Genomic DNA, 19,507 nt, shown 5'->3' with positions numbered 1-19,507 from the left:
AAAGTTAATAAGTGTTGTATATAAATGTATAATGTACAATAATATTATGGTTAAGTTAAACTTGTTATCAAAAATGTATAACGAAAAAATTCCTTGGAATATATAGAAAATTGTAAATAAATACAACAAAATATTATTGTGAGGACTAACTCAGATGATTGGAAAGTCTTTTATATGTAATCTTTTGAGTCACAGTGGCCCTGAACTAAAATCTTATTGTAGTATTTCCTCATTGAAAAGGTCACTGTAATAATATATGTTTTAAATTGGAATTCTAAATAAATTCTAAGGTTATGATATTAATTATGAATGTTAATAATTATCGGCTGTCACACATTCATTATTATCCTTAATCAATGTTTAATTATGCTAAATAATTTGACTTTAAAATATCTAAAAAGAGGAAATATTTTAAATATTATTTTCTAACTATATGGAAGTGCAACATTCTAAATAATAAAAGTATTGTCATTGTTACATTTCTTACTATTTCTTAAAATGTAAACACAACTTCTTTTCCGTTCTTGATATTCAAACTCAACGTTTATTTATATGTATTTATCAGTTGCTTATATATAATAATATGAGGGTTATGATGTATATATATTTAAAGCAAATCTCAGTTATATATAAAATTGACAAATAGTGCAATTAACGAACTCAAATTGTAACAAGACAAACATCACGACACATTCTACTTTTTAAAATTATTAATATCAAAATTAATATTGATTTTTAACCATAATTTTTATTGAACAATAATTTTACAGAACAGTAATACATTATAAGTATGCAATTATTTTATTAATATTTTAGCTGGGTACCTAAGTATACCAATGTTTATAAACTAAAATGGCCAACTTCATTGCGTTATTTAGATAATATCAAGAATATTTAGCACTAAAAGAACAACTGTCTCAGTTGGAATTAACAGTGATCAAGCCTGTTTCATGACAATTATTTCAATCCATTCAAAAAAGCATACTTGTAAACATAAAACGGAAAATACACACGGATAAAACGTATTAATTTAAACCACATAATATTATTTCTCAAACAATAACCAACTTCAACACAAACTATACAGCTGATGTTATTTGTCAAGTACTTCATTCTAAATGCGCTGAAATGTGATTAAAAAAAAAATCAGCATTACCATATTAAGCTCTCTATGTACAAAGCGGTATATGTATATCAAAAGTGCATTCACTCTAGGCAAAAGCCTACCTTATATTCTAGGCACATCCTGCAGTTTTCGGTTCGCCTATATGAACGCTGGGCCTAAAACATTAAAATGGAATGTTATTGCAATGTGCGCTCGATGCCTGGTGGATCAAACTATAAAAATTACAATAAAAAAATCTGAAGGTATACAATTAATTTTACTCTAACCGTTCAACATTAAAATTATCTGTTGATTTTAACTTTACTGGTCAATAAACTGAAAATGAAATTGAATTATTTATTTTAATACGCATAAAATTATAATAACAATATATGTCTGTTGAAATTAAATTCTTAATAAAGAAATGTATTATATTTGTCATGTAAGTACTCATATTTTTTTTTAAATAGGTAAACAACAATCATTTATTAAAAGTTATGATTCATTACTGTTGAAATTAAATTATAATATTAGATATAAAATTATATAGTTTGTTGTTTGTTCATATTTGTTCATAAGTACAGTCTACTGTATAATCATTACACATTTAAATTATACCGCCTAACGTTTTAAATCAAAAATTTCATGTTTTACGGGCTTTATTATAATTACATTTAGTTAACTATTCCAAATAAGTGTTTATTACATTATAATACATTAGATATTAATTAAGAGGACGTTTCACCCGCATGTGTTGTCTCCGTCTTACAAGTGCGTAACATTACAAAAACTTTTACGCGCGGGAAAGAACCGAGAAAGATACAGTTATAACTAAGAAACGAAATTTTCATCACATAAAAAGGAGAATTTTGTCTGTGCAATATCGTTTTTATTTTTTCGATATCAGAACTACAAAAAAAGTTATTCATGCTTAAAAAACGCAAAATTAATGTATTATAAAACAATAAGAATTTTTGTTGTATAAGTGATATCGAAAAAATAAAAACGATATTGCACAGACAAAATTCACCTTTTTATGTGGTGAAAATTTCGTTTCTTAGTTATAACTGTATCTTTCTCTGTTCTTTCCCGCGCAAAACAGTTTTTGCAATGTTACGCACTTGTAAGACGGAGACAACACATGCGGGTGAAACGTCCTCTTAAACTCATAACTTAATTGATATTTAAGTTTAATTAAAATTAGTTAAGAAATAGCCATCATTAATACAAAAAATGAGATACAACATATTATATTATCTTGTATTTCACGAATTATACTAGGTTTTTCAATATATGTCTTTTAAACTAAAAAATCAAACAAGGAAAAGAACACTCAATATGTGCAATGTGCTTTATGCAATTTGCATGCTAATTGTTTTTGGATTATTACGTTAGGTATTACCATTTTATCACATAAATAATGGCATTGCATCTATTATTGTGTATTATTTGTACTTATTCCATAATATAAACTATACAGAGTATGAAATATAAAAATCATATTTTAGATTCTGAGTGGAGCAATGAATGTATTGATTTTACATTGATGTGTGTTTTTTCTTTTTGTATTATTATTTTTTTTTTTTTTTGTACCTGTGTACACGATAAGTAGTCGAAATATTATTGTTTCGATTTTCATCTTCAGTATTTTTTCTAGTCAGAAAGTCAATTTAGTTGGTGCATTCAGGAAGTTAAAATTTAAAATTAAATATAGTTTTAAAAAGCGCAGGAATTTTTTCACAGAATCGATTTTCGACCATGTTGTTGGGCATGTTATTTGTATACCCCTTTCGTATACAATGATTAAATTTATATATCAACGAATTCTTATTGAACACATATATCACGGTCACTTTCTATGTACAGAATGTACAGAAAAGTGTTACCATTGATTTTAGAATATTCTAAAATCAATGGTGTTACCCGTAATAATTATGAATGTTTTTCAATAGGTATCCACACTAATATCATTAAATAACGAATGCACGTATTTTCTGGTTTTTGTGAGTTTCCGAATAATAATCGATTGATGTTCTACGGACCTATTACCTAATATATGTATACTGTATATTCGATCATCCGGTAGACAATTATTGATTATAAATCATATATTACCTACTAAAATAAACACCGTACTTTCGTACCCAAATCACCATGTGGTTTTATTTATTTGGATACTCAATACAAACAGTCAAACGTATACTGTAATATTATATTCATACAAGTTGCTGTAGTATTTTATTTTTATTTCTATACCAAGCGTAACTCAAAATTAAAAATCCAACAGGTGAAAATGACAGTCAAGACCAAATCTCTCCAAATTATTTATAAATAATACTAAAGCACTAGAGGAGGGTGATTTTTCGTAGAACGTAGGTATACACATAACTAAAAATAAAACCGATATCGAATACTTCGAAAAATTGCTTACATTGTTGCAAAATTGCATACCTAACGATTATACAAAAGAAAATATTTTATTAATATCATAGTTAAAAGATCACAACACCGATGTTTTAAGATGGTAGGCCTAGGCATCTCTAGGGGGGTGAAGAATTTAAAACTTGTTTAAAGTATTATATGTACGTGCCAATTAAGTAAACATAGATTACTTTTAAAATGTAAGCATTAAATGTATAAAGAAATCTTCTTTTTAAAATTAATTTTGCCTCCCTCCCCCTAGAAAAATATCTGGGGACGCACATGACAATAAAGTCAATTTTCGTACATTCCTGCAGCTAAATTTTAATTAAATTATTAAGATGTTTTTTTAGATATTGTCATTTTAACTAACTACTTTTTCTACATTTTTCATACCAGGTTAAAGACTGAGAGTTTACAATTAAAAAACTTGAATTTTGAATAGATTTGATTTTATATAGCAAACAACCACTTGAATACTGTATAGCCTTAACAATGGTTTGAAGATATTTATTTTTGTGTCAATATTGAGTTTTGAAGACTTTGACAATAGTTTGTGAAGTAAGCATTTTCTTTTATTAAACAATAATCTTCTTTCGTACATTTTATAAAAAACTGCAAGTTAATCTCTAGTAAATAATAATAGCTAAATATTTTTTTGTAACATTTAGGGTCTTTAAGTTGTTAAAAGTAACGTTAGACCTTTGTCTTAAATAAAAGGTAAAGTAAACAAATTTGGTCTCTGTAATGTGCCATTTAGAAAATCAGATAGGTAGATATTTTGTTGAGTTTTTGACAGCATCAATAAATTATAATAATTATATATTATAATAACTGTAACTGAGGGAGATATTAAGAGTTGGTCGGCTTAAAGATTAGATCGTAAAACGAGAGGAGCGAAAATTACTCCACAAGGGACAATTATTTTTATTTTAAATTTGGAGGGGATATGTAACTCATCCAAATGTTCATAATTTAGTAAATACTAAACACACAAATAACCACTATAAAAATTTAAACAACCCATGCACCTAAGTAAATAAAAATGAATTAAATGTATATTCTATGAAATTCAATGTAACACGGACCAATAATTTTATAATTAATAATATTATGAAATTTTACAATTTATACATAACTATTACTAATATTTGTTAAACATTTTAATTTGGCTTAGTTCTCACAATTTAAAAAAATTTTCATCTGTTATTAGAAATTAAAAAGATAAAATTTTGAAATTTATTTTTAAACGAAAATAAATGATAAAAAATAACGTATGTGAATATCAATTGAAAAATAGTTGGTCAGATACAAACACTTTTATCTAAAAATGTGCAATTTATAAGCTAAAAAGCATCACGAATTTATAGTATCTAATTTAAAGATGTGTAGAATCTGAGAACGATAATTTTAGAATAGGTTTTATCAGCATTTTAATAAACTAAATCATACTAATTATTACACCAACATTGAAATATATAATTACGTAGGTACCTATTTGTATTCCATCTCATAAACATTATATACATCGAAAATAATACATAATACCAGTTTTTGATAATTTAACATACAACCTTATGGAAACACGTGTTACGATTGCGTCTGATATATAAAAATATTGATACAAAAAAAAACAATCCACGAGGGTAAGAAAAACTAACTTAAAATGTATTTTATAAGAATTTCTTTTACTCAATCAATTAAGTAAGAAATTCTATTGGATTTCAAGAAAATTTTTTTGTTCATCATTTCATTACTCTATCTCAGGATAGATATATATTTTCTAAATTTGATTAAGTGTAATTATTAGTGCATAGGTAATATTGTAATTTTGTGATGATTCAATCTGACTTGGTAACTAGAACGTCATTGAAAACTTAAAAAAATATGTATAATTTTATAATATAGGCACTTTCAAAGTTCTTTTAGTTAGAAGAAAAATTATAAATATATATTTTTTGAGAATTGTATTCATCCATTTTACATGAATCTAAACCTTAAGATTTAAAGGTGGTGTTATTTTCTCAAACAGTAATGTATTTTAAATCAATGTTTTAGTGAAAAAATTCGATAACAAAGAAGTTCAAATTGAAATAAATGATCTATATTTGTTTGTCATAATTTAAAACTGTGATACCATGCGTCACTCAAATGTTTTTCAATAGTTTTATATAACATAAATGTATAAATGAGTATAATGGATACATTTTAAAATCTAATTTAATTTATAGCTTACAATTCCAATATAAATGTTTTTGTTGTGAGTCTAATTTAAATAAAAATGATGATCCAATTAAATTTACAGGTACAGTGGCTTTAATTCTTATAACAATTAAAAGAATGAAAATATCATATCGTTAAAATTCATAAAAAACATAGAAAATTTTAAAATAGAAAACGCATTGACCTAGAAAATGTTTCATTTAATAAAAGTATGTAGATATCAATGGATTTTAATAATTAATTATATCGTTATAACCTTATAAGACTGAAATCGGCAAATGTGTAGTAAAAAAGTATAATATATATTGTACACTTACGTCAAAAAATGTCATCAGAAATATTTATATTGTATAGGTACAAATACTTTAAATTTCTGAAATCTAATTTACAGAAAAATTAGATTTTAATATTTAATACGGGTTATGATAAATATACGTTTTGATAACTATCATTGAAAGTTTAAACATTAATATTATTGTGACTTAAAAATAATTTAAAGGCTTAAAATATAGTTGCTTCTTTAAAGAAATAACAGATAAAAATCATTCTGGTACTTTAACATATTACACATTGCTTATAAAGGAATAAAAGTCTATACTCTAAAATAAAAATTTACATTATAATATGTACAATATTAAAACCTTGTTTATTTTTAATTTATTAGTATTCTGTTTTGCTATAATATTATTTGTTATTATATTCCTGCACTTATTTATTGTACCTATAATATAGTAAAAATTTAGAAATCAATTAGTTTTGACATATTTCTTTAGTCATTATACTGGTTTCGATTCATACTTTATAATGCGTATGTGTATAAAAAATGTCACATTTCAAATTTATCACAATTGTCATTATTGTAGTGTGAAGTATAAATACACTCCTGATTACCTGGCACAGCTGTCATAATCGAAAAGGTCGATGGTATAATCATTGAATAATTAACTAACCATGTTTTTTCATTTATTCAGTAATAAGTTACCTATATGAAATGTGTATTGAAATAGATTCAAATAAAAGCAAAATATGTCAAAAAATAAAATTCATGTTTAATCCAAAATTCTCTTTTTTCCCATCACTTTACCTATAAAATTCATTCAGTTGTAACTTATGACACTCACTTTGAGCTGATTCCGAAATGAATCTTATTATTGGAGTAGGTACATTGTATCCCAAATTTGCTGGATGTTATACATCTATAGACAGTAATACCTTAATAAAACTAAATAAGAAAGTTTGCTATCTAATATTTATTTTGAGTAGAGTATTGCAGAATTCCTGGAATTTGGTGATTATGCACGATTCGGAATTCGTGATTAAGTAAACAATCTAAAATAGGTATTAAAAAATAAATACATTTTTCATTGAATTAATATTGACTGATTACAAAAATTATATCTTATACTTTTTATACATTAAATTAGATTTAAAAGTTTTGAATATTGAAGCAAGCTATGGCTTTAGAAAAAGAGATTTTTTGAAAAAGAATTTTTATTCTTTATAATATGATTTGCAGATTAAAAACAGAAATAAAAAATGCATTATTTTAGAAGTACTTATTTCGATTTTATGTTGCCCGTCAACCATTTTGTCTTGCGTAAGTAAATCAATATTGGTGTGACATAATAGCGTTCTGAATTTTTAACCCGATTAAAATTATATATTTATATGTACCTAACTCATACATAAATACTGAAATTAAAAGTACTTATTTGTTTTTGACGTCATTGAAAGCTGAAAACCAAGTTTTCAATTATCTAAGATCATAAAAATTAATATAATATACTTTATTTTTTTTTTTTTACAAGAAATATAAAATCTATACAATTAAACACAATAAGTATATGTGAGATTAGGGTAACAAAACATTATGGAGTTACGTGAATAAGAAGCCATCCATCAGTAGTACTTAGCTTGTTTATTATGTGATTATTACAACTTATTAGGATTAAGTTAGACGATCCCTACACCATTTCCTTTTCAGCCTGCGACGGACATTTCCAGAAAGTGATGGGATATGTAAGCCTTTTATTAGAGGATTTTCATGATTTTTTAATTTATTATAAAATCATTTATAGAAAATAGCAGCTTCTTCTTCTACTGTTTATATACCTAAGTCTTTGTGGGTGGTCATGTTAGGGTCAAAGGGTGGGGAATTTGTAATTTTACGAAGGGTAATATTTTAGAAGGCCTGAATTTTATTTAAATTTTTATTTTTGAACCGATCCCATGGTTGGATACCATACGTCCATATTGGTTTCAGAAGTGATTTGTAAATTTGAAGTTTTGTTTTTAAAGATGTGAATTTATTTTTAGAAAGTAATACTTTTAGTGAATGGGAGCGGGCATCAAGTATTAATCTTTTATTTTTTATATGATTTTGCCATGTTAGTCTTTTATCGTAGTTTAGTCCTAAGTATTTAACAGTTTCAAGAGCAGGGATAGGTAAGTTAAAGGTTAAAGGGGGAAAAGTTTTTTTGAAGCATTGGCGGTTTGGATTTCTAAATGATCAACCGTTGACTTGCAAATAAAATTATCGATACTGATTAATTCAATTAATTCTGTACAAACACCAGGGAAGTCTATATATTACTCCTCGTATGAAAATTGGAGGGGGTGGTTTAGAGTAAATGAGAACGGGATCAGCAATTGACTGTTTTTCCTTTGTAATAGTTTCTTCTGCTGGTTCAGTTGGTTTTTATAAATCAAACCAATTTTGAGTCACGAATAATTTTTTGCTTACATGTTGAAGACATTTGGGTGGCGATGGTTTCAGAATTGGACGAGCTTGAGTGATAACGTTTATTATCATTATTAGCAGGTATCTGCGGTAACTTGGATTTAATTACATTTGCATTTGTTGTCTTGTTTTTATCATTTGTATTATTTTGATTACGGTTACCCATATTTAAATGTTTAACTGTTGATTTATAAGTGTATACGGACTACGAAATCGATTAATTAAAGCCGAGTAACGTAGATTATAATATTAATAATTATAACATTATCGTAATCGCGTGGACAAAGGTCCCCGTCGCGGCGATGCCTTGTAGTAAGATGAGGTATATTATATAACCATTAACCATGCACTACGATACGTATACTTACTAAACTTAAATCTATTTCCACAAATGAAGGTTGATTTTTGCAGCTGGTAGACACTGGGGTCAACAACTGCTCTAAAAACTGCATCGATTGTCAATCGACGATTGATATAAAGTACGAAAAATTCTGATCAGTTTAAACGACACTACTTTAAACATAACGCGAAGGCATATAAACGTGCTCATTCAGCTTGGCTGTCCTCGCGTGACTAATATAATATACTTAAATTAAATTAACGTATAATCAAAAAAAAAAAAACAATTTAAATCAATTAAAAAACGGTTTGCAAACAAATTTAAATTAAGTTTATATACAAAAAGAAACATGAATTTTGACTTTTTTGTTTTTAGCTATTTATAGGTATCAGATAATTTCCATTTTTGACAAATATTTTTTTTTTTTAATTATTGTCAATAAACGAAATTGTAGTTAGTGGGAAAAAAAAGTTAACCGTGAATACAAAATATATATTTTATTATGAGCGTCTACAGAAGTTAGAACTTGACAAAAATCATCAAAATCACAAAAATTTGCAAACAATTTTGTGTTTAAACATTTATAAAATGTAAATTTTTTGGATTTTGTTAAGGATTTAAAATTTGAAACGAAGTTTCTCATGGGTCTTTAATAGAGATTTGAAATCCAAATTTGTACGAAATTAAATATTCAAATAAAAAACAATGATTGAGCTATACTCTTGTCGGAATTTATAAATATTATTCGAGAATAATAATGTGAAACTTCTAAAGTATATTTTAAAGCGTATTTCGCTCAAGGGTTGCAATTCTTTTGACCACTTATCAGATCTTCATCGCATTTGACGCAGCGAGATTTGTGAAAACAATAATATGATTTATTTTGACCGTAATAAACCAGGCAGTTATGACATTAAAGTGAACCACGGTTTGTTGAGAATAGTTTTTATTCAAAATTATATGGTGCAAAATCTCGTAGAGGTATTAAAAATATCGGAATTATTGTTTTTGTATAAAGAACCAAAATAAATAATACTAATGGTAAATTTTATCTTTTTATATTTTAGTCTTTAGATATGTTTAACAGAGTGACCAAGTATGTTTAGAGTACTCAAATTAAATTATTATTATTTAAATGTTGTCCTAATCGGAAACCTATTTAATATATACAAAGAAAAATATATAATTTGAAAGCATTTAAGAGGGTTTATATATATTAGCCACTGATAAAAATAAATGTAAAAGTATTTAATTTTACAATGACATTTATCATTTCAATGTATAAAAAAAAAGTAAATATTATTTTTGTTTACTTAAATCTTGACTATGTCTACACATTTTGAATGGTATATAATAATCCTTTTTTTAAATATATTTAGTTAGCACATAATATGCACAAATTTAATACACTAAGACGCGGCCACTTAATCTTAAATGAAATATGTAAAATTCGCAAAACACATCAATTTAATGTTTAAAAGTACGTATTTATCAATCAAAAACGAAATAAAAACAGTTAGACATATACGGCCTATAAGAAACAATATTTTATCAGTAGTTGACTTATTTACAGTAAAATGTAAGTCCATACACCTGTACGGCTATAACTACCAATCTATAAAAAGTGTTTAAAGACTACACACGATATCCATTTTAAATTTTCATCGGTTAACTTACGATAGTCATCAAATGTTTAAAAACTAAAATAATAATATGATCATCCAACAACAAAATTTATTTTATTTATTCACCAAACACAAAAAAAAAAATTAAAGGTTTTTTATGAAAAATATAACATGGGATATCCAAATAATGAAATAAATATATTAAGCTATTAACTAATTATGTGTTCATTTACAGACGTTAATATTTTTATATCTATATATTTGGGTACCAAATCCAATTATTTTTTAGATAATTAATTGTTGAATTTTACAATGTTTAAACGTAATTATTTAAATTTAAACAACAACAAAAAGTAAAAACTAATTTGAAATATTTTCGTTATCTGAAATTTTTGTAGAATATCTTAAACGATGCGAAATTTTTTTTATTGAACATTTCTAAAAGCATAATTTCAAATATTATGAATTATTATTATCAAGACACGCTAATTTTATCCTTATAAACATTAAAAATCTTTGATAAGTTTAGTATGAAAAGATAAAAATGTATAATAAAATGTGGCAACAATATCATTAGAACGTTAAGTTTTATTCGAATAAAAAACACTTATTTAAATTAAAATTATTATTAGGCTTAAGTTTTTTACGAAACTCAAGAAGCAATTTTAACTTAATAGTATACGGTTGATTCGATATACGTTTGGTTCAATTGATAATCATTTACTACAAATACCCAACAAATTTTTACATACACAAATAATTTGTATTATTTTTATTGATTAATCGGGTTGCAATAAAACCTAATAAGCTAAAACCAATTTTTATATACATTTGCTTAACTTGCGCTACTCACAAGTCACAGTCACGAGTTCCTATACAAACTTTGTCGTTTGGAATAAAACAAAATGGTAGATGCTAATTGTAAACATGGGACTGTCAATAAATATAGCGCACACAATGACAGAAAACTATCAGATGGATATATTTATACTATCTGATTTTGGTTACAAATGTCTATACGGAAGGCCAAAATATAACGAGTAATTCACTAAGCATTGCTCACCTCCTTTTTTTTCTTCAATAATGCAATTATTTATGATCTGATTTTCAAAATTTTTAAATATACTTAAAGACCATATTTTCAGATTCCTCATATTTTCTGTTCTGCTTAAGGATTTCCCGTGGAGACTCAAACTTCTGTATTTTAATGAGAACTCTCCTTTTCGACCGTTAACAGTTTCAATGGATAATTTTTTAGAACAATTAGAAGTGTATCAGAATTAGTAATTAATAATAATAATTTGTAAAAATAGTCCAAATAGCACACAAGTTCCAATATTAGGTACATTTTATAGTTTTGTAAAACCATTTTTAAAAACTATTATTCTTAATACCTTATTACAAATACTTTAATAACTAAGAAACTACTTATTTGAATTTTTAACTAGGATACATCAACAAATAAAAATGTCAGTGAGCATGCTTAGTGATCACTCTGTCTATAAATAGCACATAACATAATATAATATACCATACAAATGCATAACGGTGGACGATGGTAATATGTTTGCATGTTTATTAGATATATTTTGATATACATCTATATATTATACTCTTACAATAGCATATACAAAAAAGATTTTCTATAATATTATGTACCTATTATTGAACATTATAGATAATGAAAACACGTACCCAATCCCAACCAACAGCAGAAAATTTAAAACGATTTGTGAACAACTAATATATATTTTTGGATAAGCACAATTATATTATGCACATGCGTGATGCGTGTTATATATATATAACCCTATTCCAATAACAAAAATTCCACCAACCCTAAATTAAAGAGAAAACAATTTTCCCTGTAAAAATATGCCATATTCATTATTAAAATAACTTGAATAATTGAAATATACTTTATGGTTACATGGATATACACCTCGCATTTTCGCCTTATAATTACTACGGAAGTCGATACTAGCATAGTAATATTGTATGTTATATTTTAGTAAAATAATATTTATTATTTAAGTTGATTTTTCAGTCTCTACCTATCAATTTACCTGTTGCAATAGGAATTTATGACCGCAGAATGTATTACACTGTTGTGAAAGAAATACTATAATATTATGAACCGCGTAGGTACTTACCGATTTATTGAAAATCACACACCAAAATTGAAGATTATATGATATATAAAAAAAAAACAATATTTTATTTAGCAATTAATAGCAATCTTTCCTATCGGGTTCAATTATAATTAACTCATACTATACATTGTATAGTAGTTAGTGCAAAACTATTGAACCGTCATTAATCATAAACAATGTAGAACGTACTAAATAAAAATCCAAACAATAACTCTCAAAGTGTTAACACTAGAAATATAGTAGGTACCTAATTAAACTTTCTAGCAGCATTTTTCATTAGAAAAAATTGAAGATAGAAAACCCACTAATTCACCCTATAAAATTAAGAAAATTTCAACTTTTAAAATGTGGGTTTTAGATGACTTACGATACTCAACTATTTTTACACAATTAAACAAGATAAATTAAATCAAATTTTTAGATTATAATTTCCTATTTATGGTATAATTTTATAAATATTAAAGCTATTTATAAACAATTAATGTGGTTTGATATATTTTCGTTTGTTCCCTACAAATGTGAATAAAACATTTTTGGCCTAGTTAAAAAGTCTGAAAATTTATCACAAGGTTTCTCATGAATTATTTTATACCTTTATGGAAATATTTGAGAGAAATATAGTCACATTTTTTTTTTTTTATTCCTAAACATTTGAAGCTTAAATTTTCACAAAATTACCAAAATTTGGAAGTTAAAAGTGCATAAATTCTTCAATTTTTAAAACGAAGGATTTAAAAATAAATGTAAGGTTCCTTAGTCCTCACAAGAACCGCATTCTGTAACCGAAAAATCTAAAAAACATTTACATATATCTTAAGTTAAAATGTCGATGAAATTAGATAGTTTAACATTAATGGTTTTAGATATTTTATTGAATTTTAAAATATTATTCATGTTTAAATCTATTAACATAATATAATGTAATTCAACATACCGTATTGTAATTTGTATCACATAATATACTTAGTATTAAAGGTAGTAATAACCGCCTTCGTTCAGAACTGTTTTTTGCATGAAATTATTTATTATATTCAAATTCAACACATATTTTACATTGACTGTTACTCAATGACAAGGTACACTGGTACACTCAACACCTACTTACAAAAAATAACGTATACTTTCCCCATTTTAGATTCTTAGCGGAACGATGAATGCATTGACTTTACAATGATGTGAGTTTAAATTTTTTTTTGTGTGTGTATCTGTTTTCAAGATAAGTAGTAGAAATAAAGTTTCGATTTTCAACTTTGGTAGCTTTTCCTATCGGAAAGTGAATCTAGTTGTTACGTTTGGGAGATATCAAAATTTAAAGATCTCAGTTGTTTTAAAAAACATGGTTTTCAATAAAATTTATTTTGGATTTTGATGTAACTCTAATACAAATTACCATGAATACATTAAATCTGCACTAAATGTTTATGATAACATTTGCTATACACCATAAAAATGTTTAAAATATTTTGGTTTATTTTAAGCTGTTTAAGGACAGTTTAAGTTTTCGATTTTTTTGATTCTTTTTTCTATAAATGTCAATACAATTTTATTCGTTAAGTAAAAAAGTTTGAAAATTGAATATAAGATTCTCCATAAATTAATATGATAGTAGTTGGGGAATATTAGGAACACAAAGGCAAGTCACATTTTATATATATATAACCGATTAAATTTCAAATTTTGACAAAATTTAGTTAAAATATCCTAGACTAACAAACTGTCTCCGCTCAGAATCCTTGTGTACAATTACATTATATTATCATTGAATTCAAATGTAATACCATTCATTACAATGAACTCACTTGTAAACTACTGTATAACAAAGCGATATCCACTTTACCACATTTTATTCTTAAATGTCCATGTCAGAAAAAAAATCGGCTGCTTTAATTTTAATTTTAAACTTTTAACAACATACAGCTTCAACAGTATAATCTATATCTACTAATTCATATTTCACCAACTTGTTGAATACTAGTTTAAAACTATAATTTTAGATAACCTATGATATTTGAATATGAAACCTTCAAAGATAATATTTTGTTGAAAAAATTTAATGTGCACCGACTGTACCGCAATAATATGAATTTTTTAAAATATATTATTTTATAATACTTAAGCAAATTTTATGAAAATAATAAATTGATACTATAATAATTGTATTTTTAATAGTATTACTCTAATTATCTATATTTTCTATAAAATAAAAGTGTAGGCTATTCAGAAGTTACTTTATTTGTTATTTTATACATAAATTTCTACTTGGAAGTGTAAAAGTACACGCTATATGGGTCTCCGTTAAAGTGGTTTCGTTGTACTAAGCCAAAGCTAACTTGGAATTCTAATAAATCCATACAAGTAAACCCAAAAGATAACAATTTCTCCAACCTTTAACAAGGTACAACTAAGAGCTTTTAATGTTCTCAGCTATATATCAAACGGTCTTCGTTAGCAGTGGCTCAAATTCCTGAAAACTTGGGGGGCACTTTCTCCCCCCCCCACAAATATAATTTGAAGGTAAGTTTATAAAAGCCAAAGAGGATTCTTAGTAGCTGTTCAAGGTTATAATATACTTGTATAATTATGTTGTAAAATATGTGATATTATGTGAATAACCATATGAGCTATGCATAAACATTATATTTTAATGAAAAATCTACTCATAATAATTTTTTCAACCATGCATATTATACGCAATCATTAAAAATAATTAGTTTACATATTATGTAATAAATTATTGTATGAAATTTGTATAAACAGTCATGTTGTCTACATTCAGACTACTAATATACCTAACATTAGTCATTAATAAATTATTAAATGTATACGACCCTTAGAAACTATTTGAGTTAATCTTTCAAGTAATTTTAAGTAAACTTGCTATTATTACCTACGATAATTTGAATGCACAAATCTTTAACAGAAATAAAACAAATTATGAGTTAAAATTAATATTAAATTTCTGAAAGATTACTAATCCGTTTTAAGCACGAATAACTGTGATTATTTTATTACGTCATTATAAAATTAGTTTAAAATCATATTTTTATTAATGATGTTTATAATGTTAATAAGAATTAAGTGAATAATGTTTCTAACATTTAAAATATGTATCACCGTAATAATTGACTATAATAGTATAAAAGCAATATAAATATATCATAAAATATACTTAGTAATATAAGTTTAAAATATATTGGTCAACACTACACTACACTGTAGTATATGTCTTCACTCAGAATATTATTTTTTCTATGATATGATTTGTTATTGCATTCAAATGTTTTTTTTTCATTTATTGTTATTAAAATAGTTCAGTAAATTAGGTGCTATTACAAGTACAACATTCAAATTTAAAATACACATTTCTGTGACTTCTACAGTTGACTTCAGATTTTTTTTTGTATCTGTGTCTGATAGCTTAATTTTTTATAACTAAGGAAACAATTCAGCCAATAAAAAATAAAAATAATTATTTAATTTATGTAACTGAACAATATACATAAATTATATATATATATATATATATATATATATATAATATATAAGTAAATTAATACTATAATAATAATAACAATTTTATAATTAAAAAATGTCTTATAGTGTTATAAGATTGACTAGAAGACCTAATTTGGATTAGTTTATTTAAATCTAAGGTAGATTTATTTTAATAATGTGTATTAAATTTAAAGTACATGAACTCCTCTTTACCGCCTATTCAAAAGCTTTTATCGATATAAAAAATTAAGAAACTGGTAAATTTAAATAAATAAATAATGATAACAAATTATGTTGATAAGCCAATTTGTTACTATTTTCATTTAGATTAGTTAAATTTCCAAAAAGAATTAAGCCTAACAATAAAAGAAACTTAATAAAAAAATCAAGACCAAATAAAATTTAAAAAATTAAAATAGATATTAAAATAAATATTTATTTATTAAAAGCAAACATTATATTATTATATCAAACGACATGTTAACACACATTATTATACGTCTTGTCGTCTTCTCATTTTTAAATATTTTCAAACAATGGTTATAAAATCAAAATATAATTACCTATATCAGAATATTGCAATATGTCATTTGACCTTTGCAAAAATTGTAATTAAAAAACATAAAGTAGAAACGTTGAAGAGAAATGGATACGTCAAATAATAGATTATGAACTAAAATAATTTTTTTTTTAAAGGAGAGAACTTGCTCTGTAGTATACCTGTATAGTTATGGGTTATGTATGGGTTATGTACTTCATCATTGAGTAGGTCACTCTACAATGTAATGGATGTATTAAATTTGAATTCAATGATAAATATTTACATAGGTACAAAAACGATACTTAGTAAAGACAATACATGTCCGCCCACACTTTTTTCTTTTAATTTGATATTTTAAATAAATGTATATATATTGCTGAAAATTTTTTTTTTTATTATTAATAATACGTGGTTAGTTGCTCTAATTTATGCCAAAATAATATTATACCTATGTTATATTATTTCATATAATGTTAATAGCTGTAATCAAGTTGAAATTCAATACCAACTTTTAAACGGTTAGACTATTAGTTCGTGGCATAAATAATAACTTTAAAATTAATCTAAATATTTTGAACATGACTTAGCATATTAAATTATAGTAACTAATAATATACGTACAGTGATTAGTAACTGAAATCTAATAGTTTCAATTCCTTACGAATAACATTTTATAATATTACAGAATAATTAATGAACATGTTTTCGTTCCAATTTCGTCGAAATTTGAGCTTAAAAATATTTATTAAAAAAATTGTGTATATATCTAAATTTTTGAAAGAAAAGCTTGCGAGGGACACTGTATATATGATGTTCAAACCTTTTTAAGAGTTAAAATTAAAAACAAGTTGACTAATATAATAGCAATATTGTGGGATCAAACGAATTTAAAATTAATTTAGTTGTTAAAGGAGTGAATTAAATGTATAGATTTAAAATTTAATGGAATTTTAACACGGTTTTAGCTAGCAGGAACACACAATATAAGGAAACAGAAATTATAGCTTTTATATAAACACATAATAAATTAATACAGTCTGTTAATCCATTAATTTATTTTATTGGTGATAACACTTTAAGTAGGTACAAAAAATATATTACAAAAATCCCTACCATAATACAAAATAAAGTATTAAATTATTACAATAGAAAAAAAAAAAACAATTTATTTAAAGAAGTTATTTGGTACCGTTAAGGCAAAACCTTTTTCACCAGAGTACGGAAATTCCTCATACAAAAGGTAAACCAAGTAAAATATTTACAGAGATTAAAAATGAAATTAATTACAAAGAATCCCGTATAGCTATAACAATGGTGAACAATAAAAGCTTAAGGCATATTACAACAAAATTAATGTAACTAGTGTTTCCATACGAACCATGGTACATAATATAATTATGATTAAAATATTGATTGTTGTCAGACAACATTTTTAAAGCCCGCTGATATACTTTTCTTAAAATAATGATAACACAAGTTTTGTTGTTTTGTGAAGTAAACCGTAATATAATACGGGTTTTGAACTGTAACTGAACAGAATATTATTTCAAGCTTTCATTTTGTAGTGCATGTATTTAAATTCAAATGTTGTGTGTTATGACTTATGATGTGTTTGTTAATGTAACATGTAACTGAGTGCGTATCAAAATTATTTTTCATTTGTTATAATAGATCGATGCTTTTGAAATATTTTTGACACTATACTATAAATAATCACTAAAATTTCTTCTAGTTAAGATATAAATAAATCGGCACATCCGAGTCGGGTCCAAGATTATTTTAGAAACTACACTAGTTATTATATTCCATTTTCATTAAGGTAAGTTTGTATTACAATTTTTTTTTCTTTATCCTTCTCGGTTTGTATAATGCAGTCATACACTTATTATAGCTTAATGGCTATATTATGAAATTGACAATTAGGATTCTATTAATAACAAATCTTACAATATTTTATGAGATGATAATTTATTGTAGAGATATAATATTGAAATCTCAATGAAGATAAAAAATATATATATATAAAATTGGTAAAAATCAAATATTGAAAATACGAGTACGCATATAATATACGAAATACGATTCAGAAATATAATTTCTCTATACCTAATTCAAAAATAATTTAATTGCTCCCTTGATTATTAATACATAATGTTAACATTTTAGTTCGTTTTACATATCCTTACATAATATCCTTTTATACCCACAGACAAAATAGGTAGATTCAATTTTATAAAAATAAAATATTATGCCCATTACCAACCTAAGCTAAGAGTGATTTTAATTAAATCGCATTTTATATAATAATATAAACGTTCTAGCTATTAAATATTTGATTTTTAACATCCTCAAAAAGCCGCTACACAGATGTTGTCTCCATCGATAGTGAATCGATCTACTTATGAAACTTGATGTTAAGAATCTATGTTCGCATGTGGATTTTTTACGATACTTTATTCAATATTTTAGCAAGTTTTGTGTACATAATATAGCGTAACACAGATAATATTCTTGCCATTAAGCTTAATAATAATTATTATTATTTTTAAACTTCCCAAGCTAAATGTGATCTGATTTCTGCTGAACGTAAATTTGTTATGTTACGCACTTGTAAGACGGAGACAACAAATTACTATGTAGAGTCCTCTTAATATTATTTTGTTTGTATTGTATATAATTCTAATAATTTATATATTTAACCATACTTTTGGTCAAAAATATATCATAGACAGTCCTATGTAGTTAAGCTGATTAAAATGGGAATTGAAACGTTTAATATTAGATAGGTACTTAATGAAAAAATCTGGCAAGTACTCAACGAAGATGAGAATTTTAATTCCGGGACCCAACTCGCATACAGCCGG

At 25.2% G+C, this 19,507-nt stretch overlaps 1 protein-coding gene across 8 annotated transcripts in view; it reads right to left on the bottom strand.

Moving 5' to 3' along the window:
* LOC107166907 (diuretic hormone receptor-like) overlaps nucleotides 1–19,507 on the bottom strand; it is a 96,668-nt gene that overhangs the window by 10,740 nt on the left and 66,421 nt on the right. For 3 of the 8 annotated variants that reach the window (XM_089227369.1, XM_089227373.1, XM_089227375.1), the window contains one exon: nucleotides 1,228–1,281. The exons of 2 other annotated variants lie outside the window; for them this stretch is intronic. In XM_089227369.1, coding sequence (XP_089083495.1) covers nucleotides 1,228–1,281 — 54 coding nt within the window. Of the gene's footprint in view, nucleotides 1–1,018; nucleotides 1,124–1,227; nucleotides 1,282–19,507 lie in introns of those variants that run through there. 3 more of the 8 variants (XM_089227372.1, XM_089227376.1, XM_089227374.1) reach the window with 3 other exon arrangements.

The sequence above is a fragment of the Diuraphis noxia genome, unplaced genomic scaffold (genome assembly GCF_037042655.1).
Source record: "Diuraphis noxia isolate RWA-SAM2 unplaced genomic scaffold, SU_Dnox_SAM2 contig0004, whole genome shotgun sequence".
NCBI classification, from domain to species: domain Eukaryota; kingdom Metazoa; phylum Arthropoda; class Insecta; order Hemiptera; family Aphididae; genus Diuraphis; species Diuraphis noxia.
Note: the sequence above shows the minus strand (reverse complement) of the source record. Positions and strands in the feature narration are given on the sequence as shown.